Here is a 22,815-nt window from a genome sequence, read left to right on the forward strand (position 1 = left end):
GCTAAATTTTCCCTCAGTGTCCAAAAGATTAGGTGAGGTTACGGGGATAGGGTGGGGGCATGGACTTAGGTAGGGTGCTCTTTTAGAGGGCGGTGCAGGCTTGATGGGTTGAATGGCCTTCTTCTGCACTGTAGGGGTTCTATGATTACTGGTGACTTGCATCATATGGAATAGCATAAACCAGTGTAAACTTAGATTATTAAAGTTTAAGTTTCACTTATCCATGGGTTAAAAAACAATGCCATTTTAATTGATAACTTACTGTATAATTCCTGATGGATAGGTGCAAGGACCTATCACTGTGGCAAAGCAAGTTTGGTTCGATGTCTCAGCTTTTTGTTATTGGAAGCCTGTTACGTATCAGAGAATACATGCCTGCTGGTAAAGCATCGCATGATGTGTAGTGACATCTAGAGAGTATTTGCGTGGGGTTTGCAGTTCTCCAGCAACACCTCTTAATATACCTCTCATCGTGTTTGAAAGAATCCAGAGTCTGGGTAGCACCATACCTCTTCTCTTTGCAACAACAAAAAAAATAACAGAAGAGAAAACTGGCGACGAGAATTAAGGCAGGAAAAATTGTTGAAAGAAAATATTCGTTGACTAAACAGTGGAGATGGTTTCAGGAGCAAAGGAAGGTTCTTGGGACTGGCCTCAGTTGCACGCACACGTCAGGCAAAGCACTGTTGCGATGCTGAAGCTGTGAAAAATAATTTGACTACAACTGTGCGCAAAGACCGAGAGTCAGGGAAAACCTGCTTGCCGTTGAAGTGAGTAGGGTCTTGGCTCCATGTTGTGAAGCTAAACAGGCTGCGGGGAACCAGGATTTCGACATCTGATGACTCCAAATGGGCCACTCCTTGGAGGAAAAGTTGAATTACAGTCAGGCAAAACAAAAAAATTCTAGCTGTTCGTGTTAAAGGGGCTTGTGCCATAATTTCCATAAGAATCGAAAGGGAGGAAGTTGGTTAAAGTATAGACCAGTGGAGACAGACGTGAAATGGCGGAAAAACTGGTGCTATGGATGCAGTTGATGAAGACTGAGTCTTGGAACTCATGTGAGGAAAGATTCCCATTATTTCTTAGACCAAATCAAACACCTGAAGACCTAAGGATCGCAACATTTCTCAGCTTGTTACAGAATTTAGTTCACCTAACAAAACCAGGAGATAAATCCTACATCGAATTAATGACAATCTTAGAATCATCGAATTCCTACGGTGCAGAAGGAGGCCATTTGGCTCACCAGCCCTCTGATAGAGCATTCTACCTGGGCCCACTCCCCCACCCTATCTCTGTTACCCCGTAACCTAACCTGCACATCCCTGGACACGAAGGGGCAATTTAGCATGACCAATTCATCTAACCTGCACATCTTTGGACTGTGGGAGGAAACCCGTATACCTGGAGAAAACCCATGCAGACACGGAGAGAACATGCAAACTCCACACAGACAAGGCCGGAATAGAATCTGCGTCCCTGGCATTGTGAGGCAGCAGTGCTGTGAGGCGCATTTCTCTCCTGGACCATTATTGATGGCACAAAGATTTCAGTTCCGCTATCATAGCAGGAAGAAGGTGAAAGCATTTTACAATTTTAAGAAGGTTGAGCAACATTAAGAAGGTGAGCAAAATATTGTGAATTGGCTGCAACACTGAATGATAATCTTTGTGACAGGCTGCTTTGTGGATTCCACAGTGAAGCTATTCAGAGGAAGTTGCTTCCTGTAAGTAATCTAACTCTTAAAGCTGCTGTGGAAGTTGCCACATCTATGGAGATTGCAACAAAAGAAGCTTCAGAGTTGGGAGCTGGAGCGAAGATTCACAAAATGGATACCACAAAGAATAAAGTTGCAAGGTTTCAACCATGTCATCAGTGGGGTGGCATGGTACCACAGTGGTTAGCACTGTTGCTTCACAGCGCAAGGGACATGCGTTCGATTCCCCCTTGGGTCACTGTCTGTGCAGAGTCCGCACGTTCTCCCCGTCATTGCGGTTTTCCTCTGGGTGCTCCGGTTTCCTCCCAGAAATCCCGAAAGACGTGCTGGTTCGGTGAATTGGACATTCTGAATTCTCCCTCAGTGTACCCGAACAGGGGCCGTGGTGTGGCGACTAGGGGATTTTCACAGTAACTTCATTGCAGTGTTCATGTAAGCCTACTTGTGACACTAATAAAAATTATTCATATGTACACAGGTTGGACACTTAGTGGGGGGATACTGGAGTAAAACAAATACATGGTTGAACTGTGGCAAGTAGGGCCATATTGCCAAGGCATGTTGGGTTCAGAAAACATCTCCTACACCAAGAATGTGCAAGAAAAAACAAAATTGAAATATACTAACCTTGTCTATAAATTAGTAGGTGAAGTTCACGATCACTCAAATGATAACGCAACCAAGCTACTGCAGCTGCTGAGGTTAGACGTTTTGTCAGTGTGGGGCGATCAACGGCGTTATTGGGCATCTCCAAAACCCGGAGGTCATAAAATTAAAATCGAAGTGGATACGGGCATAGCTGTATCTTTAATGTCTGAGGCAACTTATTTTTGATTTATTTAGTGTCACATGTACTGAAGTACAGTGAAAAGTATTTTTCTGCGGCCGAGGGAACGTACACAGTACGTACGTAGTAAACAAAAAGAATAATCAACAGAGTACATTGACAAATGGTACATTGACAAACAGTGATTGGTTACAGTGCAGAACAAGGGGCCAAACTATGCAAATACATGAGCAAGAGCAGCATAGGGCGTCGTGAATAGTGTTCTTACAGGGAACAGATTAGTCCGAGGGGGAGACCTTGAGGAGTCTTGTAGCTGTTGGGGAGAAGCTGTTCCTGTTTCTGGATGTGCGAGTTTTCAGACTTCTGTACCTTCTGCCTGATGGAAGGGTCTGGAAGAAGGCAATGCCTGGGTGGGAGGGGTCTCTGATAATGCTGTCTGCATTCCTGAGGCAGCGAGAGGTCTATCCAGAATCAATGTGGGGGTGGCAAGCTTGTGTGATGCGCTGGGTTGAGTTCACCACAGTCTGCAGTTTCTTGCGATCTTGGACGGAGCAGTTGCCAAATCAAGCAGTGATGCAGCCAGATAGGATGCTCTCTATCGCACATCTGTAGATGTTTGTGAGAGTCGATTCAGACATGCCGAATTTCTTTAGATTCCGTCGGAAGTAGAGGCGGTGTTGGGCTTTCTTGTCTGATGTTGTAATCAAAATCTGAAGAATCTGCTTTAAAATGGTCAAGTGTGATCCTAAGGACATACACTGAAGATGTCGTATGATTAAAAGAATGCATTTTAATGGAAGGAGAAGCAAATGAACAGATGGCGGAGTTGCCTCTTAACGCTGTCCATGGAAATTTTCCTACTCTACTTGGCAGAGCATGGTTAGCAAAGATTAGGCTTAACTGGGAAACAATCAAATTCAAAAGCAACTTTAACAACTTCTGATGAAGTACGAGAAAGTGTTCGTAGATTCACTAGCCTATATGACTGAAATTGAGCAACACCTAAAAATCAAGCCAGACAGTACACCCAAATGTCTTAAAGCTAGAACCATATCATACGCCATCAGGTCAAACGTTGAAGAACGGGACTTCCGGTGGTGTAATGTAAGGGGGAAATGCACAAGAGGTGGCTCCAGCTAGAGTACAGTACTTTTTTACCCCTTTTTCTTAGTATCAGGGTTTTTTTCTTTTGAAATCCCACACAGTTAATGGAATAAGGATCCTGTATGGCTGAAATGCCCAGAAAAGTCAGGGGAAAGGAGGTGGACAACAGAAGTTCGTCAACGTTGTTGGAGGCCACTCAGAGTTCGTCGGCAGGTAAAATGGCAGAGTCAGCCTCTGGGACTCCGGTAATAGTGAAGTTCCATAGGAGAAAGAGCGGGTTCTGAGATGGGCGAAGGAACATCGGGACTTTAAATGGGAAGGCCATGCCATCAGGTTCTAACCAAGACGTGCGAGTGGAACTGCTGAAGAAGAGCCTCGGCTGTCCTGTATAAAAGTGGAGTCTGGTTCAGTGTGGTCTACCCAGCTCGACTGAGAGTGACTTTCGATGGAAAGGGAGAGGCGGACTCCTTTGTTAAAAAGCACAAGTTGGGTGTGGTGTGTAGCCACGTAAAATGGCTGCGTTCCGATTAATCTGGCCAAAACCCAGTTGTAAATGGCTAACCCGAAAGACTGCTGGGAAAAGCAGCTAACGAGACACAAGCAGGCAGCTGCAGACAGTATTGCATATTCGGCTCTGGGTAAGTTATCCCAGATTGATACTCAGGGCTATCAACAGCCCATCAACCCAGTTATTTGCAGTTACATTCAGGACTGTTTGCAGCCCATCTATCCAGACATCTGCAGTTAAATCGGCTATCCCCGGGAACAATTGCAACATATTAGCAATTGAATACCGGGCCAGACCTGTCGGCGCCTGCAGTGGCCGAAACAAAGACAGGTGAACGACCACCCCCCGATCGAGGAATCGCCTCACCATTGGACACATCGACCCCAGGGATTGGGGACAGACCCCAGGGATTGGGGACAAATCCAATCACTTGGGACTCAGGGTCAAGGGCCGCCCCGGGAGGCGGGAAGCCCCTGGGCCTTATAAAAGTGAGGGGCCAAGTTCAGATCGCGCTCTCTCTCCTCTTCGCCTGCTCGAGACCTTCGCAAGACCAGCAACCGGCAACTGTAAGTTTGAATCCAGCGATCGCTATCCGATAGAGACACCTAGCCACCGACCTATAGCAGCCTTTTGAATCCTGCGGGCCAGATCTGATTGGACAAGCCATTCGTTTCCCTGACCTGGTGGGCTCTTCCAAAGTTAAGTATTGGCCAGTAGTGATAGGTTTATTATATAGATAGTAGTATTAGTGTATTAATATTGCTTGTTGTATATAATAAATGACCGTTGTTTTAATCCTTACTAAGCGGTGTGCTGTATTATCAATCATAACTTGAACTTGAACCACGTGGCGGTATCATAAAGATACCTGGCGACTCGTGAGCAAAGGTGACGTAATCAGAGCCAATAGACTAAGGCTAAAAAGAGCAACAGGCGTAATTGAGTTTTTGGGTTTGAGGAAGGGCATGTTGAATTGTTGGGGTTTCATGTTTGTTTTTGTATTTTCTTGTTCTTGTTGGGGTTGGATTTTTGCAGTTCTTGTTTCAACTTGGGGTTCAGTTCTATGTGGGGTCATATTTGTTATGACAATATATAGCTCACCTGTGGAGCGCAAGGTTTATGGGATTTTCGTATTTTGTTGTTTGTAACCATTTTTCTTAACTCCGGAGCCTTCCTGCAAACCTAAGAGCTAACTAACGGGAGCGATTTTGAAGGTTTAGCTGCAGCTTATTATAATAGTTTCTAGATAATGAACTTAGAAGTTCTTGCTTTGTTAGGTTGCTAGAAGTAGATTTTATTGTTTGTGTTTGCTTTGCCTCGATTTGTATGTGTATTTGGTTGTGGTTGTATTCAAGGGAGACGGAATGGAGCAGAGGGTGGGATGGTTTTCTGACAGTGTTTTCAGATTTTTCTTTGTTCAGTCTTTTGATTTGGTTTGCTGGCCATCTTGGGTGTGATGTGTTGGGTGTTCTGGATCACATACATGTCACCAACACTTGAAGTAGTGCAACACTATTTTATTAAAAGGTTAACGATTTAAACATACTTGAACTGTTGGTAAATACGATACTAGCTTTAACTAAAGACCTTTGCCTTGTCCTAACCAGTTGATGCACTCAGCACATGGTGAATGTCTGTGTTGCAGGCTGTGAACTCTGTGCTCCGAGCTGGCTGCTACTCGAATGAGCAGGAACTCTGATGCCCCCTGTCTTTATAGTGCTCTCACTGGTGATTGTCTGCGGTGCTGTGTATGTTGATTGGTCCCACTGCGTGTCCATCAGTGTGTGTGTGTGTGTCTGCAGCATGATATACTGGTGTATATTATGACATCCCCCCTTTTATATAAAAAAAATGTGCCTGCGTGGCAATACATAGTGTGTGGTGAATGTTCCTGACTACGTGTGTGCGAAATATTTACAGGACAGTGTACATAAAACGAAGCTATTTACATGGGAAGGTGCCTGGTGCAGAAAAAACAGTGTGTCACACAAATAACGAGATGAACACTATATACAAACCACTTGAACGATTAAACGACAGAACAGAACAGACCAGAGAGTCGATTAGTGCACAAAGTTCACAAATTAAGTCTCTGAGGTGGGCAACGAATTCTGGTTGACCGCCTCAAGGGTGGGTCAGAAGCCACCGGCTGAGGAGCGGGCTGGACTGGGTCAGAGTGAGGAGGATGCAGAGTAACCGGAATCTCCGCATAGTCCAGGTCAGAGACAACAGGAGGGCATGGCACTGGTGGAGGATCACGTAGCGAGCGCAGAACGAGACGAAGGGCACGTCGATTACAGCGCAGATTGGAACCATCCTGTAGACGAACCAGGAACGAGCGGGGAGCCACCTGCCAAAGAACCACAGCAGTTGCAGACCAGCCACCATCTGGGAGATGGATGCGGATGTTGTCATCTGGAGCCAGAGCAGGGAGATCAGCTGCACGGGAGTCATGAGCCGCCTTGTGCTGTGCACGAGACAGCTGCATTCGTTGAAGGACTTGGACGTGGTCGAGGTCTGGGACATGAATGGACGGCACCGTCGTCCTCAGGGTGCGACCCATGAGCAGCTGGGCTGGCGACAGACCAGTGGACAGTGGGGCCGAGCGATAGGCCAGCAGGGCGAGGTAGAAGTCGGATCCCGCATCGGCAGCCTTGCAGAGGAGCCGTTTGACGATGTGGACGCCCTTCTCCACTTTGCCATTGGATTGGGGGTCCAGGGGACTGGATGCCACATGCACAAAGTTGTACCACCTGGCAAAGTTGGACCATTCCTGGCTTGCGAAGCAGGGGCCATTGTCTGACATCACAGTGAGTGGGATTCTGTGACGAGCAAAGGTGTCCTTACAGTCACGGATGACTGCAGACGATGTGATGTCGTGCAAACGTACCACCTCCGGGTAGTTTGAAAAATAGTCTACAATCAGAACATAGACCCTGCCCAGCGGGTGGAACAGGTCGATGCCGACCTTGGACCAAGGGGACGTGACCAACTCATAGGGCTGTAGGGTCTCACGTGGTTGGGCCGGCTGGAACGGCTGACAGGTGGGGAAGTTGAGCACTGTGTTGACGATGTCGTCATTGATGCCGGGCCAGTACACAGCCTCTCGGGCCCGGCGGCGGCACTTTTCCACACCAAGATGGCCCTCGTGTAGCTGTTCCAAGACAAGCTGGCGCATGCTGTGCAGGATAACAATGAGGTCCAGCTTCAGGAGGACACCTTCGACTACCGCCAGATCGTCTCTGATGTTGTAGAACTGCGGGCATTGGCCCTTGAGCCACCCGTCTCTTAGATGGCGCATGACACGCTGTAGCAGGGGGTCAGCCGCAGTCTCGCGGCGAATTTGGACGAGGCGTTCATCCGTGGCCGGTAGATTGGAGGCCACGAAGGCCACATGGGTGTCAACCTGGCAGACGAATCCCGCTGGGTCACACGGGGTGTTGACAGCCCTGGACAGAGCATCGGCTATGATCAGGTCTTTGCCCGGGGTGTGTACAAGCTGTAAGTCGTATCGCCGGAGTTTGAGCAGAATGCGCTGGAGACGAGGCATCATGTCGTTCAAGTCTTTTTGTACTATATTGACCAGACGGTGAATTGGGGAAGGCCGTGCACATAATCATGAAACTTGACGACATCGGTCAAAAGGCCCAGGCACTCCTTTTCTATCTGTGCGTAGCGCTGTTCCGTGGGGGTCATGGCATGTGACGCATATGCAATGAGGGCCCATGATGAGGCCTCATCGTGCTGCAGGAGCACTGCCCCAATGCCAGATTGGCATCGGTCGAAATTTTTGTCTCTTTCGCTGGACCAAAAAAGGCCAATACCGGGGCTGTGGTTAGTTTTGTTTTAAGTTCTCTCCATTCGTGCTCGTGGGCAGGAAGCCATTGGAAGTCTGTCGTCTTCCTGACCAGGTTCCTGAGAGCTGTGGTATGAAATGCGAGGTTAGGGATGAACTTCCCTAGGAAGTTGACCATGCCCAGAAATCGGAGGACCGCCTTCTTGTCCTCTGGCTTTTTCATGGCTGTGATGGCAGCCACCTTGTCCGCAACCGGCCGCACACCCAACTGGGAGATGTGGTCCCCGAAGAACTTGAGTTCCGTCTGGCCGAAGGAGCATTTGGCTTTGTAAAGGTGTAGGCCCTGCTCCCGTATGCATTTGAACATGCGCTGGAGGCGACTGATATGCTCCTGCGGGGTGGTGGACCAAACGATTATGTCGTCGACAGAGATGCAAACACCTTCAATGCCTTCCATCATTTGTTCCATGATCCTGTGGAACACTTCTGTCGCTAATATGATCCCAAACGGCATCCTGTTGTAACAATATCTGCCAAAAGGGGTGTTAAAGGTACACAGTTTCCTGCTGGATCTGTCGAGTTGAATTTGCCAGAATCCTTTCAAGGCGTCAAGTTTGGTGAAGAGCTTGGCGCGAGCCATCTCACATGTGATTTCTTCACGCTTGGGGATTGGGTAATGCTCCCTCATTATGTTGCGATTCAGATCCTTTGGATCAATGCAGATTCTGAGCTCGCCGGAGGGCTTTTTTACGCACACCATGGAACTGACCCAGTCGGTTGGTTCCGTAACTCTGGAGATCACTCCTTGGTCTCGGAGGTCCTGCAGCTGCTGCTTGAGGCGGTCCTTGAGGGGTCCTGGGACTCTGCGAGGTGCATGCACCACAGGCGTGGCGTTCTGTTTGAGTAGGATCTTGTAAGTATATGAGAGCGTGCCCATGCCTTCAAAGACGTTACGGTGCTGGTTGATGATGGCATTGAGTTGCGCCCTGAAGTCAGCATCCTGGAAGGCAGACGCGTCATCGGGAGAGAGAGAGTGAACTCTTTGAACGAGGTTTAGCAGGTTGCACGCGTGTGCGCCAAGCAGAGAGTCCTTCGAGGAGCCCGTGATCTCGAAAGGAAGGATGGCTTTTTGTGACTTGTGCATCACTTCGAGTTGGCATGAGCCGGTAGCAGGAATGATGTTGCCATTGTAGTCCAATAGCTGGCAGGCCGATGGAAGAATGGTTGGTTTGACACAAAGGCTTTGGAAAGCAGACCATGCCATGAGATTGGCGGAGGCACCAGTGTCCAGGCGGAATCGTATTTGGGACCGGTTGACCGTCAGGGTGGCACACCACTCATCGTCTGGATCGATGCTGTAGACCGACAGCGGCTGGTGTCTTTGCTTCGGGGACAGCCCGCCTTTCGTTATGACACCGACTCGAAAAGTCGCCTTTGGGCCCTCGGTGTCACTGCTGTGCGGGTGGTCGGGATCGGACTCGGTGACCGTGGGTTGAATTGCCCAAACATTCCTGCGAGGCTGGCTGAAGCGATATGAACTGGAAGGCTGAGCTGCTCGACAGCAGGCAGCATAGTGGCCAAGTCTTCCACATCGTAGGCATTGTCGAGATTTTGCGGGGCATTGCCGCTTTAAATGGGCGGAGCCACAGTTGCCGCACGTCGTGACATCAGCACGTTCGCTGCGCCACCGCGCATGCGCGGTGCGGTCATACGTGGTGTGCGCCTGCGCATTCCATTCCTCCACATTGCCGTCCCCTCGTTTGGTGCGTACAAGCACGGGATTCCGTGAAAAGCACGCAAAATGGCTGCCCTCATCCAGGCTGAGGCCCTGGAGGTGCTCAATCACTTGGACCCGTTCCGCCTCGTGGGGACCTTGCCGCGCCGTTTCAGCCGCTTGTATATGGGAGTACCGACTGGTCGCATTTTCATGTAGGACACAGGTCTCGATGGCAGTCGTAAGGGTGAGTTGCTTTACTTTGAGGAGCTGCTGACGAAGGGGGTCCGACTGAACACCGAAAACGATCTAGTCGCGTATCATGGAGTCGGAGGTGGGCCCGTAGCTGCAAGATTGCGCAAGGTGCGGAGGTGCATTAGAAAGGATTGGAAAGGTTCGTCCTTACCCTGAAAACGCTGCTGGAACACGTAGCTCTCGAAACTTTCATTCACCTCTACGCTGCAGTGAGTGTCAAATTTGAGGAGAACCGTCTTGAACTTCGTCTTGTCTTCGTCATCTGCAAAGGTGAGAGAGTTGAAAATGTGGATGGCATGGTCCCCGGCCGTGGAGAGGAGAAAAGCAATCTTTCTGGTGTCCGAGACGCCCTCCCTGTCCGTGGCTTCGAGGAAGAGCTGGAAGCGCTGTTTGAAAATCTTCCAGTTGGCCCCGAGGTTGCCGCCGATGCGAAGCGGCAGCGGCGGGCTGATGTTGTCCATGTTGCAGGATGACGGAATGCTGGCGGAAGAGGCAGATCACTTGCAGGTAGGTCTAAGAAGTGCTAGTATGCAACCTCTCCTGGTATCATGATGTGTTGGATGTACTGGATCACATACAGGTCACCAACACTTGAAATAGTGCAACACTATTTTATTGAATCATTAACTGTTTCAACATACTCAGACTGTGGGTTAACACAATACCAGCTTTAACTAAAGACCTTTGCCTTGTCCTAAACAGTCGATCCACTCAGCACATGGTGAATGTGTCTGTTGCAGGCTGTGAGCTCTGTGCTCCTAGCTAGCTGCTACTTGAATGAGCGGGAACTCTGATGCCCCCTGTCTTTATAGTGCGTGTGCTCTCACTGGTGATTGGCTGTGGTGTTGTGTATTTTGATTGGTCCCACTGTGTGTCCATCAGTGTGTGTCTGCACCATGATATACTGGTGTATATTATGAGAGGGTGGGCCTGTTTGCTGTTCCTTTTAAGTATCTTTTGGGTAATCACTCGGTGGAAATAGGGCTGATTCAGGAATGAAGTCGGGCACAGGAGACCCCCAGTGCACTTGGTCACGTGGAATTTTCGGGGCTTGAATGGCCCAGTGAAAAGGTCAAGAGTATTTGCTCACCTGAAGAGTTTAAACTCCATGTGGTGTTTTTGCAAGAGACCCTTTTACGGGTCAGAGACTAGATAAGGCTGCAGAAGGGGTGGGTCTTTCATTCAAGTTTCGAAGGTCGGGCCAATGGTGCGGCAATATTAATTAATGCAAGGGTTCAGTTTTCTGCCTCCAAGATTTTGACCAACGCCAACGGCAGACATATTATTGTCTGTGGTTTTCTGGTGGTCACTCCAGTGGTTATGGTTACTATCTACACCCTGAACTGGGGCAATACATATTTTATGAATAATCTGCCACCTCCCTCCCGAATTGGACTCGCATCAGCTCATTTTGGGTGGAGATATAAACTCTGTCCTGGACCCTAGACTGGATGGTTCCAAGCCCAAATATTTGGTTTCATCAGGAGGGGCCACAGCTTTGTTGTCTTTCATGGAAAATATGGGGTGAGGGTGGCACCCAGATGATAAAGATTTCTGTTTTTCCTGCAGCTATATTTTCCATCAGGTATAATCGTGGATTGACATTTTTGTGGTAGATCGGTCTCGCCTCCCTTCAGTGGTGGCGGCTGAGTAATCAGCGATTGTGAATTTTGGACCAGGCCCCGCATCTTGTTGATTTGGCACTAGATTCAGGTCCCTCCCAATGTCCGCTATGGAGATTAGACACATTACTAGCAGATAAGAAATTTTGTGAATGCATGTCCATTGCCATACAGGACGACATGAAATGTAATAAAACTGAGTCAATCGTGCCTTCCACGCGACAGGATGCCCTTCAGGGGGCAAATTATCTCCTACAGAGCGCAGGTGGCGATGACAGTGAGGGTGGAGTAGCAGAGGCTGGTGGACTCCATTCTTGAGGTGGACCACCAGTTCTCACTTGACCCTACCCCAGAGTTGCAGGTAATTAGGAAAAAGCTGCAAAAACAATTTGAGCTGTTATCGACAGACACAGCAGTAAGCCAGCTACGATGCTCAAGGGGCATGTTTCACGAATACGAAGAGAAAGTCAGTCGCCTTTTGGCTCACCGGCTTAAGCGGCAAGCGGCTTCCCGGGAAATCATATAAATATGCAATTCAAGCGGTAGCCTGGTTTCCGTCCCTCCTCAGGTTAATACGGCTTTTGAATGTTCGATCATGATCTTTATAGATCGGGGCCTCTGGTGGAGGGATCAGTCATGACTGACTTTTTGGACAGCCTATCTATCCCAGCTGTGGAAGTGGATAGGAGAGATGAGTTGGAAGCACCGTTAAACCCAGATGAAATTATAAAATGCATTGGTTAAATGCAGACTGGAAAGCCCTTGATTTGGATGGCTTTCCGAATGAATTTTAGGAGAGGTTCTTGGAGCAGCTGGTGCCTTTAATTCTGGACATGTCTAATGATTCCTTATAACGTGGGGTTCGTTGCCCTCGACCCTCACACAGACTATCCACAGTTATCAGGTGAAAGTTGGAAATATGATACTAATTTTGCATATATGATTATTCGTAGGTATGGGCTCAAGAACCACATGAAACTGATGGCTGTTGCGATATTTTTGAGACTTTGTCAACTGTCCATTGGATCAAACAAAAAAGCCTCTTCCTTTATTCCTTCCGAATCTCCTATCACTATCTAACTGAATTTCTCCTCTTCTAAAATGAAAACTAATCCCCTGCCCCTGAGGGACACTTTGAGTCTATCCCACCAGTGACCACAGTTACATCTGACAAACCTCCCATATTTCCCACTTAGAACTTTTCACCCAATTGATGAAGATTTTCCCCATCCCATCAGAGCACCCCCACAATCAAAAGCTTTTGTCATCATATATCCCTTATACCTACAATGTGCTAGATCTTCTAATCCTCTGAAACATCATTGAGCAGCACTTCACCTTTGAAAAGGGGAAGCAGGAGGGTATGAAGGGTGAAGAGAGAGCGGGTGGGAGAGGATAGGAAGAAAAGAGACAGGAGTGTAGTGGGGCAGTGGCGCTGGGCCCCGGCTCCTGGCATCCTACTTTGGCACGAGACAGATGTCGCATACCCCTTGGCTACCGAGAAGTTCTGTCAGCCAGGCCTTGGGGATGAGGGCTGGGCAGGGGAATTGGTTGGCCCCTGTGGCTCTCTCCAGTGCAGGGAGTGGTGTCTTTGGCAGGCTAGAGACACTGGTGCCATAGGCTATGAGCAGCGGGGCTGGAGCAGGAGCTGGAGAGGTGTGCCTGAGGCCAATTTGGGGCCTGGAGACCTGGAGAACGGAACTAGAGCAGACATCCAGTTGCCCAGGGAGGATGGTTTGAACAGCACATAATCTTCCCCTGCTGCATCCCTGCCGTCCCCCAACACCCACATGAGATATTGTTCATGGTCTGAGTGGCAAGGTACTTTGGTTCACATGTTCGAGGGACGAGTTCTCAACATTGTTTCTCCACTATGCTGAAAGCACAATTTTAAGCCCAAGCCCAGAAGGTGGGGAATACAGGATAAAGTAAAAGGGTTCAGGATGACAACCGGTCACTCCTGGTCTCAAGGTACATCGGCTCTCATTGTTTTACACAAAGTCATAACACTGCTAATTTGAGAAAAGGAGCTGAGCCCTCAGCGGCTTTTCTGTGCTTTAAGTGTCAGGTAATGGTTTTAAATTAAAAATGTTAATTTCTTTAAGATAAGCTCTTGCACAAATTTATTTACAAGTTTGATTCTGGTGGAATCAAAGATCATAGTGCTGGAACTTTCCTACACGCCAAACGATTAAAGCCTGCATTCCAGGGAGAAGGCAGAAAAAGGGGAAAGGAGACCACGCGGTGTGAGAGCAGAGGATAAGAAGATGGGATTGTTATTAAGGAAGAGAAGAGGGTATACTGGCATAGAATGGGAAAGAGGTAGGATAGAAGGGAAGAGGCAATAGGAAAAAGAGGAAAAATGGAGGGGAGGAGGGGTGAGGAGGATATTAAACTGGCTCCAACTGCTTTCTCTTTTCCTGGAAACTTACTACACACCTCTTGTTTTTTTTTTACCTCTGCTCTTCTCCTCCTGTTGTTCCCCTGTCCCCACTCCTTCCCTCTCCTCCATGTCTTCTCTTTCTGTTCCTCTCTTCTCTAATACTCTACGCTTCCCTTCTCTCTTCTCCATCTACCACCCCCTCTGCTTTCCCACGCCCATCCTCCATCCTGCTCCTTTCTTCCCCAAACCCATTTGACCTAAAGACTTCACCTGGTATTGACTCTAAGTGAAATACCATGGGAGATCCAAATAATCTCATCAGGAAGGGTGAATAAGACTGAGGTGCTTTCAGATCCAAAACCACTGTTGGCCAGGAAGTTGGTGCTCAAGGTTTTCAGTTTGAGGCAGACTTGGGTGAACAAGCAACTTAATTCAGCAACGCAGATTTAAAGCAATATCTGTTCTCACCTTAAGACAAGAGTAGCACATCTACAATTCTGTTCCGAGCGTTTCATGGTCTCAATCAAATCCTGCACAACCTGCCTTTATGAATTCCACCTTGAATACATATTTAACATGTTTTTGATTCGGCACGGTGGCACAGTGGTTGCTGCCTCACAGCGCCAGGGACTCAGGTTCAATTCTGGCCTTGGGTTACAGTGTGGAATTTGCACGTTCTACCCGTGTCTGCGTGGGTTACCTCCGGGTGCTCCGTTTTGTCCCTGCAGTTCAAAGATGTGCAGGTTAGGTGAATTGGTCATGCTAAAATTGCCCCTTGGTGTCCAAAGATGTGAAGTCAGGTGGGGTTATGGGAATAGCGCCGGGGAGTGTGCCTAGGTGCTCTTTCAGAGGGCTGGTGCAGACTTGGTGGACTGAATGGCCTCCTTCTGCACTGTAGGTATTCTATGGATATCTTCTTCCCCTAAAATTAGACTCTCTCATCCAATTCTTTTACTACAGCAGACAAAGAGACGGCCATCCTAACTTTGTTTGCTGGAACTTGTAATGCAGCAACAGTTGCCAGGATTCAAGGAGAGTGCATCCTAGCAAACTGAACATCTCAACAAAATGTCATAAATGTACAAGGAAATAAAAGTCCACAGGATATCAAAGGCACAGTGGAGACATTGATGCCTTGGAGTTGGAAGTACACAATTTTGATGATGGAAGTATGGTTTGGCACTCAGTTCTGAGTTGATCAGAACAGCTAGATTGTGCACCATCTGCCTGGGTTTGAATGGCATCCAAAAAAATGGAATAAACTCAGGAACTAGGGCACAGAGTTTCTGTTGGAGGCTGCAGAAATGGCTCAATATTGACAAGGTCAAAGCCAAAGTGTCAGTCTTTATCTTGCCGGGCCACGGCCTTGCTTAAAAATCTGACAAGAGCAAATAATACATTTTCATTAAATTTTTTTATAACTTTGTGCAGCCTGCTAAATTCACCCATTCAGCGTGAATGACTGAATCAATTCCTTTTTTCAGGATAGTGCCTCATCCTCATTTAAAATGCAATGCATCTGTTGCATTCTTGGAGCGCTTTGGGTGGATTATTTTGACATCCTTGCAATATCTTCCACCCATAACATCCACTTACTGTACAAGGGGTCTGCATCCAAGGTTCTCCATCGATCTGCATCGGCAGGAACTTACTGGTTCTGGAATAGAGCAATGTGGAGACATTACAACAACTGAGAGATTATAAGAACTCGTGGCAAATAATGTATCAAAACCTTTTTACTGCACATTTATGAAGCTCTTACTTTCTTGAGACCACTAAAATTTGTGACTTGATCACAAGACACTGAGGTGATTGTGCTCAATTTGACACTTTCAATTGAGTTGAATAAATTGGGTTTACACCAGCAGCTAGCCGAATGAGGAACATGTGCAAAACCTGAAAAGGAGCTTAAATGTAAAGAGATGTATTGAAAGTGGTTACACATTTGAACAAATATTGATTTGTCTTTATAAAACTTCACAGATAATTTGAAAAATTTGCCAAGGCAGGGATTGGGGACAGAAAATAATGACAGACAAAAATGAAATGAAACAGAACCTAATTTTCAGGTGATCTCCAGTTTAATAGCTGTTGAGGAGGATTCACCAACATATGAGGCAAATGCTATAAGGTTTTATATATGGAACTTCATAGTGCAGTAAATGGGTGCTATCTACAATGCTGAACCCAGGAAACATCTTGTATCGTGGGTGGCATGGTGGCACAGTGGTTAGCACTGCTGCCTCATAGCGCCAGGGATACGTTAATTCCGAACTTGGGTGACTGTATGGACATTCTCCCTGTGTCTGTATGGGTTTCCTCCAGTGCTCCGGTTTCCTCCCAAACCCTGGAACCTCTTCAGTGTAGCAAGCAATCAGGAGCCCCCAAATTGACCCCCGACCCCTCCCCAAGCCCCAATGCGCTATGGGAGGGTTCCCAGCACCCCCCAACACCCACGGAGGGCACCGCTGGCCCAATCACCACCAGCAGTGCCAGCTACCACCATGCCCAAAGGGTATGCACCTGGGTGCCTCCAATCCCCTGGGAGACCCCCACAAGTGCCGTTCCATCTATTCTCCATTTGCGGAGTCCAGTACTAAGGGGCGCTCACCCGAGGTCTCCAAGGCGAATGGGATAGATCCCAATGCCTCGGGTGCCTTGGGAAACTGCATATTCAAGTGAGTCTAGCTGTCTCGCTTTGATATGCAGATTTGGCAAAAAGTAATCCTGCCCACAACGGGCAGAGTTTACATCGCAGTGTCCTGCGAGATCGCATTAGATCTCATGAGGCATTGCGAGCCGGGTAGATCCCGGGAGTTGGGTCTTCCGGCTTCTATGGGCCACGCTGCGCCGTGCGCTGTGAGCTGATTTTCGGGTGCAGCGTGGCCGCTCAATCACGCCCAGTAATTCTAAATGTGGGCTAAACTGGCGAGAAACTCCTCAGGGCCCAAAAAAGTGATAAGCATGGTTAGATAGCGGTGGGGAACTCACCGGCAGGAAATTCCCAGCAAAATCCATCACAAATTACACTTTGATGGGATTTAGCAAGCAACCCGCTGCGTGTTTTTGACAGTGGAGTCGGCCCGCCAGTGGGAGTTTCTGGTCCTGCCATTGTCAATGGGATTTCCCATTGAATGCACCCTTCGTTGCCGGGAAACCCGAGGTGGTGGTGAGCCATCGGTGGGACTGGAATATCCCGCCGGCATGAACAGCCAGTAAATTCTACCCTTGGGAACTTTTCCGATTGATCATGCCCCCCATCTTTGATCAGATGAATGACTAAATTGAGTTTGTTACTGTTAATATTCATGAAAGGATCTGGCAGTATAAATGCGTAAGGCACATTTAAGGGATGAGCCAGCTCTCTGGTACTGGTTATGTGCAAGTTAGTCGGGCATAATTCTGTGATTGCCGCTTCTGTGAAGAGGAGGCCTAAAACAAAGCCTCATGTGAAATGTTCAAGTCGCTGCAAATTGTAATACATTGATAGTGTAGAGAAAATACCAGGCTTCATTATATCTGCTTTGGTGTCTGCTCAAGAACTTATCATTTTACCTAGACCATGAAACATCCTAATTCCTTCATATGGTGCTATTTAAATCTCAGATTATTCGCCCATAATTATTCTTCCTAAAAGTTCTGTGAACAACCCAGAAGAAAAATTACAGGGAGATATTTTTCTCCCATCTCATTCTGGAAAGAGGAGCAAGAAGTGTATTCAAAAAGTCTACATGGAAAACCAACAAGATACAATTCCATTGAATAGTATTTAGTTTGTGCTGCCGTGAACCACAAAGTTAATTTGAATGATTAGTTTGTTTGAACATGAAATTTTGCTGCATCATGCAAATCTAACTTGGTTCGAATTAGCCAGAGTAGTTGAACTTCCTACGTTGTTTAGCCTCATCTTTCTGGGAAAGGGAATTACCTTGCCAAAACCTTGAGTGGTCAGACATCTTTGACTTCAATAGAATTCATTTACAGGCAATAACACAAGCAGAGATGGGTCAATTCCTCTTGAAACTAATTGGTACTCCTCAAAGGCACCATGTATTGCTTATACTCAACATTCAAATCAAAAGAGCTTCAGAATGCTTGGCCTAGCTAAAGATTAATCTAAAAAGATGCTCAAACTTGAAGTGAGACAGCTTTGTTTTTGTCCCATGGTCATCAACCAAAGGCATGATCATAGCTATCGACTTTCTTCTCAAATCAATCAATCCATTCTGTAGTCGGTCGATCTTTTGGATTCATTTCCTGTGAACTTAATGGTTTCTCTAGGACTTGCACATCAACACTCTGAAACACATACTTGGTCACTTACTGCCACACAGGATGGGCTTCAGGCATTTATAGTGATATCCTTCACTTCCTAAAATTCAGCAATAAAGTCACATTCAGTATGCTCTTCAATATGAAATGAGATGTTATTGCTGTCATCTTTACTAATCTATTTAATTCATGTGGGAATGGCATGTATTGCAGTCGTAATTGAGATTTACAGTTGAGGACCTGGTGAACTTGTCTATCAGATGCCAACTTGTCCCCATGTTTTAAGTTGTCTACAAGTATTCTTGCTCCAGGTGGCAACACTTTGGAGCAAATGGAAACAATTGTTGGTTGATATATTGTTGTGCCAAGGTCTACAGATATGGTACAGAGCTTGTTTATCTTCACTGCAACCAAGAAATAATGGGCATGATCTATCCGAATGGGGACAGAGCCCTCGTAGTGCGCAAGATTAGCCGGGTGTTTCCAGGTACTTGGAGTGCCAAGAAACACCCCGCTATCTAACGGCCATTGAGATAGATCGGGGACCTCAGCTGGGGACACCCAACGAGGTCGCACTTAGCCCTGTTTTCTGCACTGAGGAGCTCCGCTTGTCGGAACTCCTCAGTGCAGCGAGAGATACTGACACCATTTTTAAAAAGTGTCCCGATCTCTTCAGCCCCCGACCGTGACCCCCGAACCCCTCCCAATCCCCAACTCACTACAGGGGGGTCCCCATGCACTGCCCCCCCCCCCCCCCCCCCCGCGCCCACACACACTCAGAGCCCACCCTGGCCTGATCATAACCTCACAAAAAATGTCAGCATGGCAACCGGCAGTGCCACCTGGGAATTGACAGTGCCATGGTACCACCCTGCCCAGAGGGCAAGCACCTGAGGGCCTCCGATGCACTGGGAGACCCCCACAAATGCTGTTCCCTCTGGTCTCTGTTTTTGGGGACCAGTACCGAATAACCCAAAATCTCCACGACGAAGGGGATAGATCCCAAAACCTCAGTTACCTCAGGGAACTGCATATTCGAGCGTGACTATCTGTTTTGCTCCAATGTGCAGATTTGCCAAAAAGTGATCCCACCCACAATGGCTGGGATTCACATCACGGCGCCTCACGAGATCACTGTGTATTGGGGAACGAGGTCTCCCGCATCTACCTGCCACATTGCACCACGGCGCGCTGACTTTCAAGCGCAACGTGGCTGGTAGATCACGCCCAATAGTGATTGATTGATTGATTAATCGGTCACATGTACCGAAGTACAATGAAAAGTATTTTTCTGCGGCCGAGGGAACATACACAGTATGTACTTAGTAGACAAAAGAATAATCAACAGAATACATTGACAGTGGTGCATCAACAAATAGTGATTGGTTACAGTGCGGAACAAGGGCCAAACAAGAGGAGCATAGGGCATCGTGAATAGTGTTCTTACAGGGAACAGATCAGTCCAAGGGAGATTCATTGAGGAGTCCAGTAACTGCACGGAAGAAACTGTTCCCATGTCTGGATGTGCGGGTCTTCAGACTTCTGTATCTTCAGCCTGACAGAAGGGTCTGGAAGAGGGCAAAGCCTGGGTGAGAGGGGTCTCTGACAATGCTGTCTGCCTTTCTGAGGCAGCAGGAGGTGTATACACAATCAGTGTGGGGGTGGCAAGCTTGTGCGATGCGTTGGGCTGAGTTCACCACACTCAGCAGTTTCTAGCGATCTTGGGCCGAGCATTTGCCATACCAGGCTGTGATGCAGCTGGATAGGATGCTCTCTGGCACAATATATATAAGGAGCTTTAAAATAAGTTTACCTAAAGAACATAAAAACGCACCCCAAAGTATTTCCAGAAAAATAACTATCAATATACATTTCAAAAATGTGGAAAACAATGCTGTATTAGAAAGGGACTCTAAACATTTCAATAAAAATCCACACAAAGCGAATTACAAAATCTCTTTGGCCATGGAAATTTCCTTGCTCCATCCCAAATGGACAATTTATCCAAGTACTGTGCCAAGAATTTCATTTTAATGCTTTTGTAAATCTGGGATCTCAATGTGGCTCAGGCATCAATGGGCACAATAAGTTCAGCTCAATATATTCAGAAGACATACCAGCAGCCCAGAGAAAAATCGGCACAGGCATTCTCTCTCGACTGAGTATTCTCTCTACTTGGCTGCAGACTTTCCTTCCTGGCCCATAGGATGGCTAAATCAGCCCTTGTTAGGTAACTTCATGCTGCAGGATTATCATTGACAGGCTCCAAAGAATATGCTTATTTGGAAAAAAAATGATGGAATTTGCAATGTAAGCATTTAAACCATAGTGCTGTACGAGGATGTCAAACCAAACATAAAGACATACAGTATCCTCTAGATACTCTGAAACATACCTGATAGTTACCAAGGAGCATTGTGCTAGCCTTTTCCCGGCACTTTTAAGCCCTGTGTATATCTGGCCCATCTCCATGGCCCCTTCCAGGCCAATCACTTCAAATAGTTGATCACTTAGATCTGAAAAATAAACAGTAAGTTATTTGATCTGTCAAATCATATAGAAGAATGAAACTCCATGCATATGAAAGGTATCGATTCAATCTGGTAAATTATTCTCTTGATTTCCACTCTGTGTCTCCTTTTCACAGCACTCTGGAAAGTTCCAAAAGATCAAAGTCACTATTATAAGTCTGAATTTTTGTTCTGTAGTAGCCTCACAAAAATTGGCATTTCTGCTATTGTAACTGACCAGTGGTAGTGTGTGTTACAGATCACTCAGGCAGTGCAACTTGCTGAGACAATATGCACCCTTAAATGAATGTTGTAGTCTGGAGTTATGGAAGAGGCTCCAAATGTATTTATTTCAACCCACTAATGCTGAGCAGGAATCTCACTCTTACCAGTTGCCATCAGTATGTTGGAAGAATTTGCATGTTGATCATTAATCCATTTGGCCGTTTCATAGACACACCTTCTTTGCATTTCAAGTTCTGGTGCGGAACTTGAACCTGGATTGGGGGAGGGTTGCTACCACTGTGCCACAAGACCTCCAGAATTGACCAGCAGTTGGAAATAATTTCCAATTTTATCTTGGGCAATTATTTTGCTTCAATAAATTACTGAATTCTTATCAAGTTCTGAAATGATGGATGCGATTTACTGGCTGCGTTGCGCCTAAGCGAGAGCGCGGCCAGGTTGTTAAATCGTGGAAGAGGCCAAAATTGAGACCCCCGTCGGGCACCGATCTGTCTGCGATCTAACTGGCCCACTCCCATTGGCAAAATGATGAACCCATCTGAGTGGGGCGAGAAACCAATAATCACCACTTGAGCCCAATCGTCATACAATTAACGGCAGCGACCCCATATCTAACGACCTCCTGTGATCTAATCCAGCAAGTGGTCACACGGGCACTGATTAGTACTCCTTTTTAAACACATGAAGCTGGCGAGAAATGAATAGCCTTCTTTGTGACCGGGCAATGAGCCCGGGGCACTGCTCGGAGGGGGCTGGGGGAGCCCCGGGGGGGTGGGGGGGGGGGCAATCTTCGTCAGGGTGGTCTGCCAGCAGTGGGGTGGAGGAGGGCTAACAGAGCAAGGGGGGGGGGGAGTGGCCTCCCATGGCATGGGCTGGGCTTGGGGGGTGGAGGGAGAAGATGGGTGTCGCAGCTCCCACGGGTCCGCGGATCCCTGGATCGTGTGGTCCTGTTCCGGGGGCAACCCCAGCTCATGCCTGCCTGTCCCACAGACCACCCATAACTCCCACTGGCCGCGCAGCTGAAGGCTATTGCTAATTCGAAATTGGCAATCGTAGTTAAGTGAGCACTTCACAGGCAATGTCCAAGGTTGTGGGGATGAGGGTGAAGCCATGCCCAAATGTGGCAATCTTCGGGGTATCTGAGTGACGAATGTGATATAAAATAGTTACTTTAGAGATACTAGTTAATGTAATGTAGAAATAAGCCACTTTGATTCTGGCAGTTAGGGACAAAGGGGTTTGAGACCGCATGGAAAAAGCAGGAAGAGGTGTGTCTATGAGAGTGATGCTGCATTGATAGGGGCCAGAGAAAGGGATTGGAAGTGAGCCAATCAGAATAGATCAAACAGGTCAGGAGGGACATAGGCTGACCTATGTCCGTCGAGTATGTGAAACTTGATACCATTTGAATTGATTTGCAGAGATCCCTTTGTTTCTTTGTTCATTCGCTTTCTGGGATATAGGAAACTGGATGTCTCTTATATTTCTATGAAATGAATCAAGCTTGCAAGCTAAATAAATAACTTCTTTTTACGTGCGAATCCATCTCAACTTTTATTGAGGCCAGACTGACAGAGAAAGAAATTTGGGGATCAACATTTGGTGCCGAAAACCGGGATTTCTCAGGGCGATCCTGATCCAACTGCGAAATCAGAATTAGACTGATTATGAACAGGAGGATGGGGAACAAAGGGCCCTCAATGTAGAACTGGAAAACGACCGCGCATTGATTGTTCCCCTCTTCTTATCGTCTGATTAGTCTGGTCACTCGCGGTTGGCACAGAAAGACCGCCTCGACGAAATCACAGGTCAGTCTGGGGATCAGCACTTTAATTGATGGGATTTCATATTGTTGTTTTGGCTTGGGTTAGGGTTTTGGGCTGATGGGACTTTAGTAATGA

At 47.3% G+C, this 22,815-nt stretch overlaps 1 protein-coding gene across 3 annotated transcripts in view; it reads right to left on the minus strand.

Moving 5' to 3' along the window:
* The window catches only part of dgkb (diacylglycerol kinase, beta), a 1,346,936-nt gene that overhangs the window by 92,143 nt on the left and 1,231,978 nt on the right, over positions 1 to 22,815 (minus strand). For all 3 annotated transcript variants that reach the window (XM_072509150.1, XM_072509148.1, XM_072509149.1), the window contains 2 exons: positions 20,554 to 20,674; positions 15,483 to 15,543 (listed from right to left, as the gene is read on the minus strand). In XM_072509150.1, coding sequence (XP_072365251.1) covers positions 15,483 to 15,543; positions 20,554 to 20,674 — 182 coding nt within the window. The remainder of the gene's footprint in view (positions 1 to 15,482; positions 15,544 to 20,553; positions 20,675 to 22,815) is intronic.

The sequence above is a fragment of the Scyliorhinus torazame genome, chromosome 6 (genome assembly GCF_047496885.1).
Source record: "Scyliorhinus torazame isolate Kashiwa2021f chromosome 6, sScyTor2.1, whole genome shotgun sequence".
NCBI lineage: Eukaryota > Metazoa > Chordata > Chondrichthyes > Carcharhiniformes > Scyliorhinidae > Scyliorhinus > Scyliorhinus torazame.